The 21779-nt window shown below is 31.2% G+C and overlaps 1 protein-coding gene across 1 annotated transcript; it reads right to left on the bottom strand.

Annotated features, from left to right (window-relative positions):
* Positions 1–910: 910 nt before the first annotated feature.
* On the bottom strand, positions 911–21735 carry LOC110992783 (putative inorganic phosphate cotransporter). The gene is made up of 10 exons (XM_022258742.2): positions 21628–21735; positions 9298–9377; positions 8381–8583; positions 7431–7667; positions 6270–6479; positions 5542–5709; positions 4177–4393; positions 3774–3895; positions 3213–3329; positions 911–1140 (listed from the first exon to the last, which is right to left on the bottom strand). Exons 2-10 carry the CDS (start codon positions 9329–9331, stop codon positions 922–924), a joined length of 1527 nt encoding a protein of 508 aa, XP_022114434.2. The 5' UTR covers positions 9332–9377; positions 21628–21735; the 3' UTR covers positions 911–921.
* Between the last annotated feature and the right edge of the window lie 44 nt (positions 21736–21779).

Raw genomic sequence — 21779 nt, 5'->3', positions numbered from 1 at the left:
GATTCTGATAATTAGATTAGTGTACTGTTACACCCAAACCCAATAACTAATCCAAATATTGTTAAATGTGTGCAAATAACCAATCGATGGATTGTAAGAGCCATCTGTCGATACAAGCTATTCATGGTAGGTCGGATCGGTGTATGTGGAAGAACCTTTGTATGGAAATCCAACTGTGCCAATATCCTATCTTAAGACTTTAACTTACACCAGTTTTCAAAATAATTAAAAAGCTATTTGATATGTTTTAAACATTGACATGTATATTTAATTAATATTTATACGGTTTTATTTACTTTATTTGGTTTATATTGATTATCAAATATGAATGTAAAGAGCGAAGAGATTGCATTCTATCCCTAGCCAAAAATGGATTGGTTTCGTAGGTTTGGTTATTGAGTTACAGATTAAAGATCGATCGACTGTAACGGTCAGATCGGATTAATTATTGGGTTCGGGCTTTAGTTTATCGGTAAATCCCAAGACTTTACAATCTAGAACAGAAATGGGATTCCTCTGTGCTCAACAATAGCGAGAGCTTATAGGAATCAATTTTAACTATAGCAAGTAGGTACTTATCTATTTTTTGGCAAGAAAAAAAATCAAAAATCTTATTCCTATAAATTAACTTTTTGCTATACATAAAAAGAACAATTACGTTCAGATAACACACTTAATATTTTATTTTTTTTTTTCAATACTTATGAATGGTATGTCTTAATGACTAATCTACGGCTCGTAGTAATAAGGACTATATTATATGTTTTAGGAATCGGTAAATAGTTATATAACGTATCTATTTTAATTACGACATATCACAAGTCACAGCAGTGTGGTAATTACAAAGAAATACAATAATAAATCTTAGTAGTGTTATTCTGTGGGGTCTAATAGTTAATAATAATACCCTTTGACATTTACCTATAATGCAGTACCTTCCGCTTCCTTCTTTTTATTCTTCTCCTTATCGTCGTCAGAGGTCTTCAAAGGTCCATGTTTCCAGCCTTCGGGATAACCATGCCTTCTTATATCATCCCACCATTGCTGTTCACCATCCGCCCAGATGACATAAATAACATTCGTTATCACAAGAACAGCAAAGCAAATCCAAAACGCGACTCGCCATTGTTTTAGTGTTGACTGAAATTAAAAATGGTAAACCACTTATCACAAAAATATTTATGATAATATTAATCTAATGACTAATTGTATTGCCATGCTATTAATGCTTTGTAATTTAAATTCCCGCCAACTGTCTTTATCCATAGAAGATAACATAGAACAATGTCGACCGTATATAATCCTCATTAAAACAACGACTACCTACCAAAGGAGTTTCAAATTTATTCATATAGACATATTCAATTAATGAAACAATTAAAACATTGTAGATTATGGTAATTGTTGCGTAGAAATGGTTATTGTTATTTCAAATTGAAATTAAACTTTGTTGTGAAATCGTGTCAGAGGCAGAATTGCGATGAATAATAAACAATATTATTTTGATTAAATATCTTTTATGACATAACATTCATGTATTTTACTCAATCAAAATACTGTTATTGTTGCCACAATTCTGTAAAAAATATAAACTTGATTTTTTTGTGTCATGGAATCAAATTATAAATTTAGGATACCGACTGTGTAATATTTCACAGGCAGGTTGTAAATTGTATCGAGCGAAAGAGAAAACAAATGTTTATTGGAAATTAAGGGATATTGATGGCAACATTTATCACGATTATATTATATATGAATACAAATCGTTATCACTCCATACATTTATGGGCATCGTTTACTTTGAAAGCAATAGGGGCTTAAAAAAGTCACAATCCTTTGAGAGAAGTGGAATATATTACTTACAAAGGTATTTGACAGAACTAGAGACTACGGTTAATGTTCTGTAACGTTTAAGAACAAACATAAAATTCAAAGTTCAGACGTACCGATAAGTGAGACTACCGTATCTCAAATCCAAAACCTTTTTGACAAACGGAATTCATACTAAGTACTAGGTTTCGACACTGTATCTTATTCTCTATCTCTGTATGTAAGACATGTGTTATGTAAAAGATTCAGATTTTTCTTTGTTTGTTTCATTAAATGTTCTAAAACTTCTTTATTAAAAAATATGTTAATATGTAACTTTGTACACTTAAAAGCTATTTAAGTGCACAAAGACATATTGAATTAAGTAAAGATATATTATGAAAAATACCCTCCGCCACTCTTTTTAATCGCCAAGTTTTTTTTTCATGGCCACATAGAAAGAAAAGGTATGATACGATTGTCGTATGCCGACATTGTTCTATATATTCTTAAGAAGTTATCGTCAAACATCAATGAAAATAACTACTAAAACAGAATCATCTCTCTCTTGAACTTTGGTTAGAATCCGTGAAACTGACAGGTCAGATAACATTGTCTCGAAATTCCTTTAAAATTTCAAAGAAACTTTTCATGTTTGACAAGTTTGATGTTGTAAAGGAAATGCCGGTTTAAGGATAGATAATATTGAAATGGAAATATATTTTAAACTTTCAGTTAAAATTGTATCTGAGAAAATTTAAGTTAAAAAGAACAATAACTTTGTTCCCATTTATGAAATAACTAACAGCCCATCCCGGCTAGGCGCAGGTGGTCATTTTCTTTTTGAACTTCTTTATAGATTTTAATGTTCTTTAATATTGCGGAACATTTTTTTTGTTTTATTATCAATAGTTTTCGCAGGGCATGTGATGAAAAATATTTATTTATAAGCATTTTTTTACACCTTACGTAACACTATTGTAATTTTAGTGAGATACATACTATATATCCTTTTTTACTTGCTATTGAAATTAGCCTATATTTATCAGTGATAATGTAGCATTCAAATGGTAAAAGAATTTTTAAAATCGGTCTAGTACTTTTTGAGCCAATTCGTTACAAATACATACAAATGTTTCCTTTTTATAATATGTATAAGTATAGAAGTATAGATTAGGATAGTGTCAATACTGTTTCCTTTTAAGTTATATACTTATAAAGAGTAAGAGTTTTTTTAATAACATATTGGCTTCTGACCAAGAAAGTATTTACAATACAAAAATGTGTTTATGTTCTGTTCTATGTCAAAATATAGTTCCCTACAGAAAATAAATATTGATCATCATCTTTATCTAGCCGATCATGCAGCGTCTTATCAACAGTTATCCAAGAGTTGAACTTACATCAGGTGTTAGAAGACCAATCAGGTAAGGTGTAATTATTCCAGATAGTGTAGATGTCCCGTTTACCATAGCGGTGAGCGAACCGGCGTAGTTAGGCGCAAGGTCCAATGCATTCACCTTAAAGAAAAATAATAAATCGACAACTAAAATTAAATTCGATGTAACTAAACGAGTTCTTTTCTATTATAAACTTCCAAAGTTTCACTAAAACAGCCATTATATCTCTTAATCGGTACTAGAGCAAAAGTTTTTCCTACAGTTTTTTTTTGTTTTTTTTTAGCTATCTGCCAAATTTCATCTATATTCTATATTACAGAAGATTAAAATGGCGTTTATCTGGATTATTTTAATACACAAAATAATTTTAAAACAAATCACTTTGCCTGATGTCGAAACTTGTTGACGACGTTGCTAGAAACAGAAATTCTGCTATAAAACTAATCTATCTAACTTAACTTTCATTTTTTTACACTTTTATACAATAGAATTGAAAAGTGTCAATTTTAATTTCTATGAATCATATTTTTTACGAGCGCACATTAAACTAATATTTTTTATTACCTTCATTCCACTATAGTAGCCTCCCATGAGGGCCATGGAAGCTATAAAGTATGCAACGGCTGCAAATCTGTCACAGCCAGCATATGAAGCCAGGATGATGCAAACGGCTGGTCCAGTAGCAGCTGAAATTTTTAATAATAATTTAAAAACAAATTAATTGAAAGTGGGAATAAAGAGGCTCTGGAGTCCTCACTGGGAAATCTCTTGCGTAGAGGAAACAAGTAATTTTCTAGAAATTAATTCAGAATCACCACATTATTAAAAGGAACAATCAAAAATCATAATAAAAATTAATTATTTGAAACTAATTTTCTGTTTACTGCCAAAACAAATAAGCTTCTTGGTATGATTTTCGGATGAAGGACGCTACTGAATGAACACATTAATGTCTTTTAAAACTCACCAATAGTAGTATAAATAATTCTTCCAGTCTTAATAGAATGCCAGTTCCGTTTGACACAGATGTCGCAAATGACGCCGAAGGCGAAGGACGACAGCCACATAGCCAGGTAAGGGATAGCGGTTAGAGTGCCAGTAGCAGCTATGTTAAACTTGAGTACGTCTGTCATGTACTTGGGTAAATCAGTCACCATCGTGTAGTAACCCCAATCGTGACCTACCTGAAATTTGGTGAATTCGAATATAACTGTGAGTAATTTATTAACTTAAACGACAATTTTTTATCACGAATTGACGGCCACGGAACAGTCAACCATAGATAATTGAAGTAAAACTGATCTAGATTTTCTTCTGCGATGGACAACACTTGACACTCTAGCGGCACTTCTTTTTATTACTTTCTAGAAAATTAACGCGGGGAACATCACTTCAGATGTTATTAAATACAAGAAAAAGAAACCTAACGATTAAATCGTTGTATTTTTTAGATAAGAATTATTACAAATATTGGTATCTAACTAACTCTGCGCTGTCATTTTTCTAAATGTAAGATTTAATAACTAGTCTTGTTATTCATAATTATTACTTGTCTACGGCATCCCTTACATAATTTATAAGTGTGTCATAATGAATAAAACCAATGAATAAACAAAGGTAGAAAATAAGAACATGAACTGAAGTACATATATGTCTGAAAGGATAATAAATGTATTTATGTAAATAAATAAATAAAATATAAGATGACATTGGCATGCCTATTTATATGTGGCGGATTTTTGTAATGTATGTAACTAATTGTAAGACTATTCTAGCAAATAAATGATTTGATTTGATTTGAAGGTTTCTACAAAAGAAGGGTTTCTTTATAGGTAGCGCTGCTAGGTAGGGTTGTGGCGCTACCTTTTAGTTCAGGGGTTTTTTGTATTCTTTGCCTGACACACCTTTAACTATTTGAGGCTATCGCATGCCGGTTTCCTCTCGATGTTTTCTTCATTGTACAAGCGAGTGTTAGTAGGTGTACAGCCGGGGATCGAACCTACGACCTGAGAGTCGCAGATGTATAATGCACAAATCGAAGACTTGTATTGCTTTCAATTATGTATTTTTTATACTTTAGCTATATAATGGAATTTTTTGATATTTAAATTATCTTTAAATTCCAATATCTTTTACATTCCATAATAACTTCCTAGGCAGCTATTTATACATACTTAAACAGACATATCTAAAATCTAGTTTGAACTGACAAACATTGCATTCAGATATAGATTCTCAAAAATAAATAGTAGTGTTAAAATTGTATGTAGCTGTGTTCAAAACGTACATAGTACTTCATAACTAATTCTAGGCATTCATATTTTATACTCACTGCGGCAAACAATAGGGCCCAAGCTGGCGCTGATCGCAATATAGCTTTCCATGGTATTGGATCTCTAGTACTTTTGTTGTCTGAACCCGTTATACTTTCGTTCAAGTACTTAAGCTCTTCATCCGATATGAATGGATGGGTTTCTGGTGTGCTGAAGCATAGAATGCTCTGAAATTTGAATGCACGTTCTATTTTTAAATTCAATTACTTTTTCACAACGTAATTTTAACTAAACGAATAATTTGAATTAATCGTTTAGTTAAAATTACGTTGTTTCTTTTACTTTGGTTATTGATAAACAAAGTAAAAGAAACAGTTTCTAGTTTGAATATGATTACACGTCTGAAGTTACCGCATTTTATTTACAAACGGACGCGTTTGAATAAGTAATTATCACAATTAGGATACATAATAAAAATAAAATTGTACAGACTAAATCTAATCTTTGAAAAATTGTTATTAAAACTTGAAGAATGCAACTTCAGTTTTCTTATATCGTAGTACTCAAATTAAGAATATATGTATTATCAATTATTTTTATTTTTAATTACCATTATTTACACAGACAAGTTAATGTAAATGTAATTTTAAACAAATAATGCAACTCTATTAGATAACTAAAAAAAACATGTCAATGTTTACTGAAAACTTGTCTAATTTAATTTGTGTATTTAAGCAGTTCTATGATTGTGTAAACGACATTAATATAAATTTGATTCAATTCTTACCCAAAACAAAAACCATAATATCCCAAAGCACCCGAAGAAATAAAATACATTGGCCCAGTGTCCATCTCCAGCCATCAAAAAGCCAGACATAAAGGAACCAAAAATGTTACCGATTTGGGCACCACCAAAGACCAATGCCCCTTGAAGGGATCTTTCATGAGCTGGAACCCATCGCGCTAGAACTACCATCAGAGCTGGCATTGTTGGACCCTAAAAATTACATTTATTATTATAATCATTTTATTTGTGATTCTTTTCCTAATTCTCATTTCTCATAATTTTCCTATATAGGAGAATAGTCCAGACACGGAAAACTACAGAAGCGTTTCAAGAACTTTTGAAACTAAACGGTAGTGTACACGTGTTACTATTTACATGCATCGTTTGAATATTTTTCGTTTGTCGTATCAAATGTACACAGAACCAACTCGGTCAATAAACTGACAAAATCGTATTACTTGACAAAGTCTCGAGATGTTGCAATAGTACCCTTAGCTGACAAATTTTCGACAGTTTCCTCGAGTATTTGTGTCAAGTACTAAACGAATACGTACTCGATATCAGAACGATAATTGCGCAGTGTTTTTCATAATGTTTAGTATGATTTTTTGAAGACTATGATATCGTATAAAGGCATTATTACAAATAATATGGTGTAACTCGTAAACTGTTTACTGAGTCGTGGCGCTGTCATATACATAATAATATACGTAAATATTACTCGTAATATACTTTTACCATCTTTTCCGCTCTACAAGCCTTATTTGAACATAGGTCTTAATTCTATCACGAACCTTACATTAAATCCTATATTTTATGTACGGAAATACTCTAAGCGCTAAGTCTGTATTTTACCCATCACAAAACAGCTTTTGCAAGCAATAGAATAATACCTACTAATCGCCTTTGAAAATTTTAAACTAAATTCAGTTTAAGAGAGAAAATAACAAATACCCGTTGCATTTATAACACTTAGCTATTATGTATATACTGAAGTCGTAATAAGAAATTGTTATATTGACGTAGTTCGAGTTCAACTCGAATATACAGAATATAGAGACTTTATTAACCAACAAAATTCAGTCAGCCTCTGGAATTGTATTAAAGAAAAATATCCATTAATTACTTATTTTAATTAGAGATCAAATATATTATACATACCTCACCCATTCCTTGCAAGACACGTAGAATAAAGAGCCAAGTTGCACCTCCAGCAGTAACAACGATTGGTGTCAATAGCGTAAACAAGGCTGTACTTAATAATCCTAAACCCAGTGTCCATTTCCCGCCATACTTCTCAGCCAAATAACCTCCAGGTATTTGAGTGATTGCGTATCCATAGTAGAAGCCACTTAGGAGTAAACCTTGGGTTGATTCGGACCAGTCGAATATTGCGTGCTGAAATAATTATATATTACTTAAAAACTTACATCCATATACACATTAACGTTTATATAGTTACTATAGAGGTAAGTTAAAAACCTAGCGCGTGCGCAGAGCCTTAGAAAAATAATAAACGGCTCCAATATAAGAGTCTTTTCTCCTTTGAATTTGTTTCCTTTGAAGTAGATACTGTTAGGCCGTGGGGTTCAAAGTACACCAGCGCTAATGAAAGACATAGTACCGGTGACTTCAGAGCACAGTAAATACAACGAGGAAATGCTGCCAGTATTAAAGGTAAAGGTACCAAACTTTTTTGAATGTATTTTTTTTTATAGAACAGGGGGCAAACTGGCAGGAGGCTCACCTGATCTTAAGTGATACCGCCGCTCATGGACACACTCAGAGGGCTCGCGAGTGCGTTGCCGGTCTTTTAAGAATTGGTACGCTCTTTTCTTGAAGGACCCGAAGTCGAATTGGTTCGGAAATACTTCAGTCGGCAGCTAGTTCCACAAGTATTGGTATTTCCATAAATATAAGATGTAATGCATAAAGTAAGATAAGTGCTGGTATAAAAAACGTTTAAAAGTATCAAGATTTTGTGTTACTACTCCAAACCGAAAGCGAAAATCTCGGAAGCCAATTGTTCTCGATTAGCACAAGCTGATATAAAATTATTAATCTAAAGACACAGATTCCAACATTATAAAGCATAAATATCATTGGCTTACTGGTTTATAAGGAGCAGTTCCATTCACCAACAACTCACTATCATCTGGACAGGCATCAGGGTCGTAGTGTGCATCGTCGCCAGACTTACTATTATTAACCATTTGTGTGATAGCTAAATTGAGGCAAACACGCATTGTATAGGCGTTGCATAAAGCCCACAGCCCCATTAGCCCAAGAACATACCGCTGAGGTATCAGGAACACTGCAAAAGTATTTATTTTATTAAAATCAAATATCATGCGCTGGACACAAATTCATTCAAAATTTAATGAGTCTGTCCAAAGGATAATGTAATATTTATTGACATACTGAGATGAGATATCGTATCTAGATGTTGTGTTGTGTGTAAAGGTATTAAAATGAAGTTGGACAACATTATTCCATCGGGTAATCGTTAGCTTAGATCCGGTTAAAGATTAATTCAAGTGTTTATTTGATTTTAATTTACACTAACGCATATAATCTTCACAAATGTAGGTATCATAAAATAACTTCGATGCAAATAAATATTAACGAAATATTATATTTTATTGTTGTTAGTAAAACTTACATATATAGTAATAGCAGTGTGGCTTCAGCGTGCGACTCTCATACCTGAGGTCGTAGGTTCGATCCCCGTGCACCAATGGACTTTCTATGTGCGTATTTAACATTTGCTCGAACGGTGAAGGAAAATATCGTGAGGAAACCGACATGTTCTAGACGCAAGTCAGGCACTGGAGGCTGATCACCTACTTGCCTATTAGATTTATAAATGATCATGAAACAGATTCAGTAATCTGAGGCCAAGAGCTAAAGAGGTTGTAGCGCTTTTTTTTTAAACTTACATACGTTACTACTTATATGAACGTCAATAACAATTAATAATTATAAAACAAGATTACAATTAAAAAATACCATACAAATAATTACTTACATCGGGATATGCAACGTCGCCATCTTGGTATCATTTCGACATATACGATAAAAATTAACGCTGCAAGAGTGACTCTGGTCCTGTGAATGAAGAAGTGTAAATGCAATAGCGATAATAGCTGGTATTTCCCTTGTTCAAATACAACATTTATATTAGCTATACATATAAAAACATTTGCTAACGATGTCTGTTCAGTCGAAACTTTTTGCAAAGGGAATTCTGTACGAGCGAATTTTTTTTTCTATCGTCTTAAATATGAAGTTTTAGGCCATGAAGACACTCAGAATTCTTTAAAATTATGTGTTCCTACAAGCCTTTAAATAACATAAAATGACATAGATTTTTAAAAATTAATTTTGCAATGTTTTTTGATTTTTGGATCTAAAACATACCGATTTTGTAACCTTTTCTTCGCGTTAGTTAGATCAAAAAGGCATTGAGCCTGGGTTATTTAAGCTAGTAAAACCTAAAGCAATCAGTGTAGTAAACAATATATACTTTATATAATTGTAATAGGAAGTGAGGACTGTATGGAGTAATTAAACTACTATTAGTGACTATTTTGTTGAGAATACCATAAGTTATAAATATAAAGATATATCGGTATTTCGTGATAATTTGTTTTTTTGTTCTAAAGGCAAGTAGGTGATCAATCTGATGTTCTATACTCTATGATACTGACACACATTCAGTATATCTTTGCATTAGTCACGTCAGAAAAAAAACATATTCTGAAATAAAATTGCTACCAGCCAAAGAAGAACAGAATTCGTCTAGTGGTCGTTGTGAAGCTACGTTTAACAATTAAATTTTAAAGTACGTTATTCTCTTGTAAGTGCAAAATGTTAATCAGACATAATCCCTAATTACTATCGCACTAGATAGTAAACCGCGATTAGAATCTACTGCAACAAGAGTAACAACAACAAATTACGTAAACTGTTAAAGTACATTTAACTATTAATAACCTATTTATAGTAGAAATATTTTTAATAATACTAAGTCAGAATATAATAGTTAGTAAGAACCCTAGTCTCTGCGTAAATTATTGATGCGGTTAGATGGCATGAAGGAGACTTTGTGTAGGCATACACACGTATACATTGCTTATTAACAAAACACATTCGGAAATCTGAAGTCTAGACCTAAAAGCTTGTGGCGCTACTGGTTTTAGGTAAGGGCGCTATCCTATTATTGGTAGTTAAAAATCTAATTACACCATTTTAAAAATAATTTTATGATGGTGTAATTTGGTGTAATTTTATTTACATAAACAAATTGACAGACAGAGTCAAATATTAATTAATTATACGATATTGTCCAAATAAAGAAGGGCGTACAAAACTGGTAAAATGCGCGGATATCTCAGTAACTGCTCAATATATTACAATTAAAATTGAACTGTTATTGTATCAAAGACTATGCGACTATGTTTAATATAATTAATCGAACACTTGAACTCATACTACGTCGTCTCTTGTTTGCTTTGCTCTTAAATGTGAAATTTTCATACTGGAATCGTTATTTTTTTAATGTACCATCCATATCTAGTAAGAATATTTGCGCATTTCCTACATTTTATAACAATACAGCTTCAATGCTAATATAGCTTCAATCGCTTTCTCTCTCTCTCTTTCTCACGTTGTCTTTCATAAATAATACAAAACAGGATATCGCATTTACGAGGTGTACGAAAGAAATAGAAAACACAACTTAATGCAGACGAAATCCCCTAATTAGATATGTTAAGTAAGCTAATAAGTAAAATATAATCGCGTCGTTTCTTTCGTCTGGAACCAACCTAAATATATGTATAAATAATACCAACCGAATAAATGTAACAATTATAAGGAATCTTGCGTCAATATCAAATAAGTATAATAAGCTTTCAATATATATATATATATATATAATTCATACATTATATATACTATTTTGGATGTCAAAAGGTGTACGCATTTTTGAAGTTCGTTCGTTCATACTTCTTTTGGCGCGATGGAGAAAAATGATGAGATGAGAAAATTTTTACGATGCGCGCGCACACCAACATCTAAATTCGACATCGTAAAGTTAGTGGGTGGGCCTAGGTGGCAAGAAAATAGATAACTATGTTCATATTGTATTTTTAAATTTAGAACACTTGTTTCATAACAGTACAATTAAACAGTATAACAGAATAAATAAATATTATTTTGGTGTTTTTAAATCAATTTCATATACGACGGTGATAGTATTTACTAATAATTTATTCATTTAAATAACATCTTTTTTTAATCATTTAAATGTGGCATTACGTATGATGTGATAAATTAAAAAAATAGATTGTAATATATACTGTCGGTATGGCATTGAAATAAAAGAAAGAAAAATCGCTAGCTAATGCAAATTTTAGCATTTTTGCATTTAGACATTTTGTTTACTTTTGAACAAGGCTACGTAATTATTATAAAATTCAATCTAAACTCCGTTACGGTGTACCAAATTGATTAAATTTCTTTAGTGGTATGGCAGTTATATTAGCGAACTAATAAGATATGAAATAATTTGAATTTAATTGGTACAAGTTCACATAATAAGTATTGAGAAACTTAGACAATTGTTTTCAGCATGATTACAGAGAAAAAATGTTTACTAATCTGTGGAGACATCTGAAAATGTAATAATTTCACAAACATATAGGTAAATGCTAACTTAAACTGCAAGAAACATCTAATAGGAGATTTTTCGATATCTCTGGTCAAAGAAGAACAGATAATAAACGCGGTATAACAGAATACAATTTAATCAAATAGAAAGAATGTAATGTATGTATACGAAAGGACCACAGATGACCAATAACGATCAAACGCTGTTTCGATTCACATTCTCATGGGTTTATTTTCTATTGTTTACAAATTACATTTACTCGTCATAAAAAAATAGTACAACTTAGTTCTAGGTGCTTGGGTCATCAAAATATTTTTTTATATTCTAAACTAATATTTACTTTTGTTCTATTTGTAATTATGTAGGAAAAAAATTCTTTAAAATAATTCATAAATAACACATTCGCACGTTTAATTTTTAAAATAAAATAAGAATGCCACTTAAATGTCAGACGTCAAAAACAGGTTTACAGCTTATATCATGCAATTGACACGGCGATTGTAATTCACTTATGTGCTTGACCCAAAATACGTTTATTATCTGTAGTGCCGATGAGTGGTCCTCGTTAAAATATACACATTGATGTATATTTACTTTTTAGCAATAGTATAGTAATTATTCAAATATTTAAGTAATGTTTTGCAATAAGGCAATTTCTGTCTGTACAAGTCATTGAACTTCAACAGTAAAAGAGCGTACAAATTCTTAAAAGGCCTGCAACGCATTCGTGAGCCCTCTAGCATTGAGAGTGTCCATGGGCGGCGGTATCACTTAACATCAGGGGAGCCTCCTGCTCGTTTGCCCCCTGTTACGCCCGTTAACCCGCCAATTACTATATGAAAGTTATATTGACATCATTCTGACACTGACACTGAATAAATATATTCAATGTCTATTAATTGAGAAGTTAATCGAATAGGTCATGCATCATGATCGTGGCCATTTGCGTAAACAACAAGCCGTTCGAAATTTAAATTTAAATCCTCATTGAATAACACAAAAGACTTTTGAAAATTTAGTAATGGATTTTTTATTTATATATTTTTTTATATTTCATAGAACAGGGTGCAAATGGGCTGGTCGCTCAACTGCTGTCAAGTGATACTTTTGCCCATGGTTACTGACTATGCCCACTCGCGAGTGCGCTGCCAGCCTTTTAAGAATTGGTACGCTCATAAAGGACCCTAAGTCGAATTGGTTCGGAAATACGTCAGTGGACAGCTGGTTCCACATAGTGGTGCTGTGCGGCAAAACCTCAATCGAAAATCGCTTAACGACAGACGACGATTTATTTACGACGGCAATGTTGGCTCAGTGGTTTAAGTGTGCGACATGTACCTATCTGTATTCTCGTCTATCTGTATCCAAATTTAACAATAATGAAATAATATAAACAAACATTTTTGATTATTTATATATTAATTTTATCATGTAACAAAAACGTGAAGTTTTCATGTTAATTGCATATGTTGCAATACTCAATAACACACAATAAATTCTGAGGTCGACCACTTTCTGACGTTATCGTCTTACGCTCGCTTAAATACCTTCAATTAATCGATTAGGCGGAAATTATAAAAGTCTTAAGCTGAAATTTATAAATGAGGGCAATACTCAAAGTTTAGACTTCTCCCATTTGTCAAATGTAATACGCTTTTATCACACAGAAGTAATTGCTTACGTCATAGCTTATTCGAATGCATAGTTCTGTTGGATTAAGACCGTAGGCTACGTAGAAGTGACTTATACATTTTTTTAAACTGAAATTGATTTGTATACATGATACTAAGATAAATTACTTTAAAGAAAATATTTAAAAATAAATACCTAGAGCCATCTGTTATCAATTTACAATTGTAAGTTTAGCCTATGGACCTAAGAATAATAATGTTTGGTAAGCAGTAACAGTAACGAATATAATGATACAATTCCTATTCTATATTCCGTTTAAGTTGGTTAACAATGCCTTCATTTTAAAACGAAATATCGTTGGGTCCATGCAAAAAAAGTAAAAATAAATAACAGTTCTTAACAAAATATATTTTTAATATTAGGATGATAACTATTAACGTGTTAATTTACTTACATTTTATGTATTTTCCCCTTAATAACAATTTCTGATGAAGTGTTCTCCATTGAAATAATTCCTTTTAACTACACGATTACATCACTCATTAAAATTCTGATATGAGACAAATAACTCGTTTCGCATTTTTCTTGTAAAAGTATTATCTTCAAACCGACGTGGTTAAACAAAATTTTACATGAATATAGTGTTTATTGAAAGATTAACATTATAACAAAGTTGTATTTAAAAGAAATGACGTGAAATGAAATGTGTGCCTTCTTGATACCAAAGCAAATTTATCAAAATCTTTAAAATTGCATTATTTTTTAAAGTTACAGGAGGCAAACGGGCAGGAAGACACCGGAACGTTTAGTGCTTAGAGTTATAGTCTGTACTGAAATAACCGGAGAGAAAATTCATTGTCTACTGTAAAAAAAAAAATGTCGTGCAAAAGTATATAATATTTAGCTCCATCGTCATAAATAAAACTATCTACACGTATTTCATATTGCATGACTTCTAAAATTTAAGAACTAAACTGTATATGCATTTAATTAACGAATTAATGTTAATTTACTTAGCAAAATACATAGATTAGCGGACCTTTTTCATTGTCCGTTGAGTGAATTAGTAACTGGCAAAAGTTATATTATTTGTTACTTCCTACAGTTTGTTTGTAAATTTCTTGTATTTTTTATTTTGTAATTTCTTGTTTTATTTTTTTGTGTTTCGTCTGTAAAGTGTAATATTATTGTTCACTCGTTAATTTAGGGTCACTGGTTAATGCAGAATTGTTTTTATAAATAAATAAAATCTCCAAAGAGGTTTTATTATATTATAAGCAAAACTTTATTTCATTATAAGATACGATTGAGAAGGATTTGTTATTATATGCACAATCATTTGTTAATAAGATCTTGATGTGTACTATGCACAATTATAAAATAAATATTTATTTAAAATTGTTACAAAGGATTAAAAAAAAACAGTCTAAAAACTTCACATGCTATTTATAAACTTGGTAATCACTGATGTTTTGTCTTTTTAGTAATACTGTAGTTTATGCGATTCCTGATTCGTTGTATTATACTAATATATAACGAATCTAATCTATATAATATAATAAAGTAAATAAATACATTAAAAGTAGTCCTTTACTCCTTATTAAAAAGGTGTCCAAGACCACAACAACTCTATAGTCCCTGGTCGTTCTTACCGGTATAGACATGCAGAGAAAAACTTTCAGCTTTTATAAAAAACGAACGTGGGCTTTAGGCAATAGATGTGGTCAATGAAGGTCAAATCTATACTGTTTCAAGGGTAAATTTTAACTTATAACTTTTGTTTATTACACCAGAATTTTGACGAACAGTGATTTTATATGACAACGTTCAATTGAAATAATTTTCATTGTTTTGTTTTTGTTTCTGAACTAATTGTTACGGGAGTTCAGAGTTCCCTCACACATTTTAATTTTTGTACAAAAATTATCTGATTATCTGATAGAAAAATAATTAGATAGATTCCGATAACAATTTAGCTGAGTAGAATCTAAATTCTAAGACTCGTAAAATCAGGCCCACTGCCCCAAAATACTCCAGAAAGCTACGAATATCCATTACAGAGGAGCGGTAGCGTTATCCTCAACATATATTTTGCCCATACTGGTATAAACTCATCTCTTACCACCCCGAAGCTAAATTCTCATATAGTGAAGAAAGATTGTAATACCATATACATATCAATTTTAAACCTCAAAGTGTATAAATTATTTGAAAACATTACCCAAACGTATTAGTATAATAGGATAATAAATAACTCCTAAGTGATAAAGGAAAAATATGAAAACGTGTCTCGTTTTAGAAATCACTAATAAAATGCGATTTTCCTTATTCTCATTTAACCACAAAGGTCAGTTCCTATGATTTAGGACTTCCTAACGTCGCTATGAATTAGAATTAGCGACAATAATCTATTGTCTTCAATAAAGATATAAGTTTTCTTGTAGAGGTATAAGTAGTAATTTATTATAGAATAATTTCAGTGGGAATTTATAAATAGCATTTTAAATCTAGACAAAAGAACTACCGCTTTCTATGTTTTGTTAAACATTAACATTACGAGGTATCATGGACGAGACAAAGTGAAGAAACCTGGTCGGTCGATATTAATGCGTGTTCAGATCTTACACAACAATATTCATAATACTAGAATCTTGCGCCCAAACCCAACAACGTACCTCAATCCGTTTTTGACCATCTGAGATCTTTATCCAAACATTGATAAAAAAATCAGTGGTGCTACAACCTCTTTAGGTCCTGGCCTCAGATTTCTGAATCTGTTTCATGATTATTTTTAAATCTAATAGGCAAGTATCGCAAGCCTCCAGTGCCTGACACATGTCGTCGACTTTTTGGGTCTAAGACATGCCGGTTTCTTCACGATGTTTTCCTTCACCGTTCGAGCAAATGTTATATGTGCACATAATTGCACAGCCCAGGATCGAACCTCAGGTATGAGAGTCGCACGCTGAAGCCACTAGGCCTACACTACTCAAATATTGATAAAAGTGTGCCAATAATCAATCAACGGATAGAACGTGGATAGAACTTTGTATGAAAATTACAGTTCAACTGTGCCAATAACCTAACTTATAATTTTAAATAACAGCAGTTTTTAAATAATTGATATGTTTTAAACATAAACATGTATATTTTAAAATTATTTGTACAGTTTTATTTGGTTTATATTATTATTATATCAAATTTGAGTGTAAAAAGCGAAGAGATTGCATTCTATCCGTCGCCAAAAATGGATTGTCTTCATAGTGTTTGCAGAATGCAGATAGGAGATCGATCGACTGTCACGGTCTGTTTTTAGATTGTTTTCATTCTGAGATTATGGATTAATTTATGGGGTTGGGCGTTTGAAAATAATACTGGCATATTAGACCAGTGTCGATAATTTTTGAAACCAAAAAAAATTACAGTAGGATGAAACCCATTAGAAATGCAGGGGAATATGATCAAAATGAAAGAAAAAATAAATTACGGTCGATCCGAGTTCGGGAAGTGGGAGGGGGGTGACTTTTAAGGGGGAAAAATGGTTTATCTTGATTTCCGGCGAAACTACCAGTCCTATGGAAAAAAGTTAAATGGCAAAGTTGTAGGTCATAAAAAGATCTACAACTTTGGTATGTACAATTTTTTCACATAACCTCAAAAGTTAGGTGAAAAATTCAAAAAACCAAGTTTTTGGTTTTTTATTTATATCTTTTTTAAAAAGTTTTTTTTTTCTACGAAATTTGGTGAAAACTTACCTTATTATGTCCCAAATATACTGTAATTTATTTGATAAAAAATATTTATTTTTTCGCCTCATTTTAACTTAATATCAAAAAAGCACCCTAATTTGCAATCGAAAATTCTGACGTCAAAATTTCAGCTTTTTTCAAAAAGTTTGGGGGCTTTTTGTTCGTTGAAATATCTACTTTCTGATGGTGTAAAAAAAAATATACATTACTATAGGAAATATTATTAGAAAATGCAAAAAATTGAAAAAACCTCAAATTCGAAAATTTTCTTTTAATTATGTACAATTTTGAGGTATTTATTAAAATTTACACTTTAATTACTCAAAAAACGTAAGATTTCATGCTTCATTGATAAACGAAAAAATTGCAAATTAAAATATACATCTATAATTAACAAACAAATAAGTTAATAAAGTTAATATTTAATAAGACATCTACAATATTTTGAAAAAGTTGTAGAATCTTCTGTAAATAATATTTGTAGATGCCTATTTATTGCTGTTTTAAGATAATTTATATACCTGAGTGACCTTCGGTGAATTTTGAATTTTTCTTTGAATTAAGTAAATTTCTCACAAATCACTTAGAGTAACTCAGCCTGCAGGTGTATTTTTAAAAACGATGTTGTACACTACTCTGTATCTCGAATACTTGCTAACGGTTTTTACAGCTGCTACGAAATAGCAGGTAACAGTAAGGCCCAGACCCTCCTAGGTCCATCCCCACTTCTCAATGAAATAACTTACACTGGGCTAAAATTCACCGAAGGTCACTCAGGTATATAAGTTATCTTAAAACAGCAATGAATAGGCATCTACAAATATTATTTACAGAAGATTCTACAACTTTTTCAAAATATTGTAGATGTCTTATTAAATATTAACTTTATTAACTTATTTGTTTGTTAATTATAGAAGTATATTTTAATTTGCAATTTTTTCGTTTATCAATGAAGCATGAAATCTTACGTTTTTTGAGTAATTAAAGTGTAAATTTTAATAAATACCTCAAAATTGTACATAATTAAAAGAAAATTTTCGAATTTGAGGTTTTTTCAATTTTTTGCATTTTCTAATAATATTTCCTATAGTAATGTATATTTTTTTTTACACCATCAGAAAGTAGATATTTCAACGAACAAAAAGCCCCCAAACTTTTTGAAAAAAGCTGAAATTTTGACGTCAGAATTTTCGATTGAAAATTAGGGTGCTTTTTTGATATTAAGTTAAAATGAGGCGAAAAAATAAATATTTTTAATCAAATAAATTACAGTATATTTGGGACATAATAAGGTAAGTTTTCACCAAATTTCGTAGAAAAAAAAACTTTTTAAAAAAGATATAAATAAAAAACCAAAAACTTGGTTTTTTGAATTTTTCACCTAAATTTTGAGGTTATGTGAAAAAATTGTACATACCAAAGTTGTAGATCTTTTTATGACCTACAACTTTGCCATTTAACTTTTTTCCATAGGACTGGTAGTTTCGCCGGAAATCAAGATAAACCATTTTTCCCCCTTAAAAGTCACCCCCCTCCCACTTCCCGAACTCGGATCGACCGTAATTTATTTTTTCTTTCATTTTGATCATATTCCCCTGCATTTCTAATGGGTTTCATCCTACTGTAATTTTTTTTCGTTTTTTACTATTTTTGAAGGCTTCGGCACTGGTCTATATCCTACACGCGTAGCTTTAAAGTCTGTATTTTGCGTCGTAAACTTAACCTTTACGAGACTATAAATTCAACACCTCTGCATGCTATATGGCTGACCTGAAATAACGATAATACACGTGTTTCATATGTGGAGTTCAGTTACTCAGGCTAGCCGTAATTAGCTAGAAAATAGTACACGCATTATGATAGGAAACCTAAACCTCATAATACAATGTGGATTAAAGTTAAGAAGTAACATCGCTACCATGGCAACAACTTTAGACCACGTTTTATAATCGACTCGAAGTTTAAATACATACCTCGCAAATTGTTTACGATTGCAAGTAACTACATAATATATTTCCACAGAATGCCAAACCAAAATTCAAGAACGTCGACCGGAGCACTCTACATAATAATCAGCAGTTGGTTTTATATACTACAGTTGTTTGTTATATTATCATGTTAAATAGTTGGCATTCATCGTATTTGCTTGGTAAACATCTAAAGTACATTAGTAATGCTAAGTAAGAATACATTTGAAAAAATATGTTTTTAACGTCATTGAATGATTCTGCTAATCTTTTAATCTCTTAGCATATACATGTACATATAAAATTTTATTAAATATAATATGTATAATGGAAGTAAGATGTTAAATCTAGTCTTATAAAATCATCAGAAGTAAAATTTTGATATCCCGTCTGCGTTCAAAGCTAGCAATAGGGAATTCTATTATTATTATTATTATTCTATTCTATCCCCTATTGTTCCCGAATTTGTTATATAGCGACATTGCGGGCATAGATAACAAAACACTAGCAGTCTTATCCCTGACGTCAGAGGTACGCGCCCCGGCTGTACACCATGGGTTTTTCTGCGTAATGAACACTCGCTGACACGGTGAATGTAAATAAACCAGCACGCTGCCCAAAAAGATGACTATTTTACTGCCTATTTTATTGGCCTATCATTAAATATACATTGATCACGAAATAGTTACAGAATAAAATATTCTCATCATAAAAGCTAAAAGATCGTAACGCCTTTGGATATGAAATAATTCAACTGGAATTCTGAAGCGTTGTCATTCTTGTCACGCGTTTTTATAATTTGTAAAATGTAAATCCGATTTCATGATTACTGTGCGACTTTTGTAAACCTAATGCAAACTATAGTTTAACTTCCTTATCATAAGGCTGTATACATATCCATTAAAAGAATACAATAAATGTATTTACATTTATACTTTACGGTGGAGATAATGAATCAAGAATTTGTACGTTTTAAATAATAAAACACTGATTATTTTTATTTTTTTACAATTGCATATAAGCTATATTCGGGTATTAAATTCACGATTGTATACTCCGTTTTATTATCATTACAAATAAACTCAACGTCTTGCGTCTTTTGTTTTTCCAGGTCTCAGAAATGTCGATTAAGCGTTCTTCATTTTCATGTTTTTGTACTAGGTTTTTCCAGTATATAATATAATTGGTATAGCGAAAAGGGTTTGTTTGACATGTGATTTGAATTTATTTCCCGATAATGCCAGTTTTACTTACAGACATATGAAACTAGTGACTTTTCATCATTATTCAAGTAATTTAATTGTTACTAAATTAATAATAATAGCTTAGGAATATGTATTATCTAAATTGTTATTGTTGCTGCTGTTACTTTTTCAAAAATATCATGTCAAGTCATGCGTCTATCTGACAATGTAAGTATAAGTGATAAGAGGACTTTATCCATCGGTTTATAGTAATTATGCATATCAAGAAGCAATGGCATCCACCGATTGTTCGTATAGAATAAGAATGTATTATTGCATGAACACCTGAACAAGCATCAATCAAGCGTCAATTTAAAGCGTCATATTCTGTCAAATGTCTTCTCTGTAATATTTTAAGTATTACGTGTACAGGCAGCTGCGTCTGAGTTAGTACTTCCATCGATTTATTAATACCTAAAAAAATTAAGTCCAATGGCACCGTTTTAACTAAAGAAACCCTATCTCTCTCTTTTCATGACAGCCTTAACATAATTTGTCAAATAGAGACGGAAAAATACCAGTAGAGTTATATTTATCAATATTTTTAATTATGGTTATGTCTTCCATGTGTATGTTAATAGATATGGAACAATTGCTATTTTAGTTACTGCTATTGTTAAGCGAGCCGGCTTCTTTCAACCCTGAGATGTACAGTTACTATTTTCTCACAGTGTTAAGAGAAATCATCATGTATCAGGAACAGAAGGTACAAAAAGATGCGTATAAAAAAGTTAAAATGAAACAGAAAAAGCAAGTGAAATTATCCACTTCCAAAGTAAGATTCGGTAAATGTAATACATTAAAAAGCCGCAATGGACCAGTTTTAATAATAACAAAGTAAGGCTTTTAAATTTTAAAATGAAATAAAACCTATTTAGAAAGTTAAAGTTATGGATACAATATAATTGATTTAATTGTTAAACCTAATCCGAACACGTAAAAATAAGAATATATATATTATCCATTACGATAATTTATAGATTCCTAATAATAATTAAGAATGTTATGTAAAAACAGCATATTACATGATATAACATATTTTATAATATTAAACAAAAATTTCAATTAAAAATAATAATTGTACACACTTACACTTAAATATTTTATCCGTAATCACAAGAACGTTGCAAACGTACACACAGACTCACTCCTGCGCATGATCTAGTGACAGCTCTCAGTTTAAGTTAAAGTCACGGTCGATGTGAATGTTATGTGATTTTAAAACGCTATTCTACATGGTTACG

Source organism: Pieris rapae, chromosome 15 (genome assembly GCF_905147795.1).
Source record: "Pieris rapae chromosome 15, ilPieRapa1.1, whole genome shotgun sequence".
In the NCBI taxonomy this organism is placed as follows: Eukaryota; Metazoa; Arthropoda; class Insecta; order Lepidoptera; family Pieridae; genus Pieris; species Pieris rapae.
This window is presented reverse-complemented; position numbering and strand designations above follow the sequence as displayed.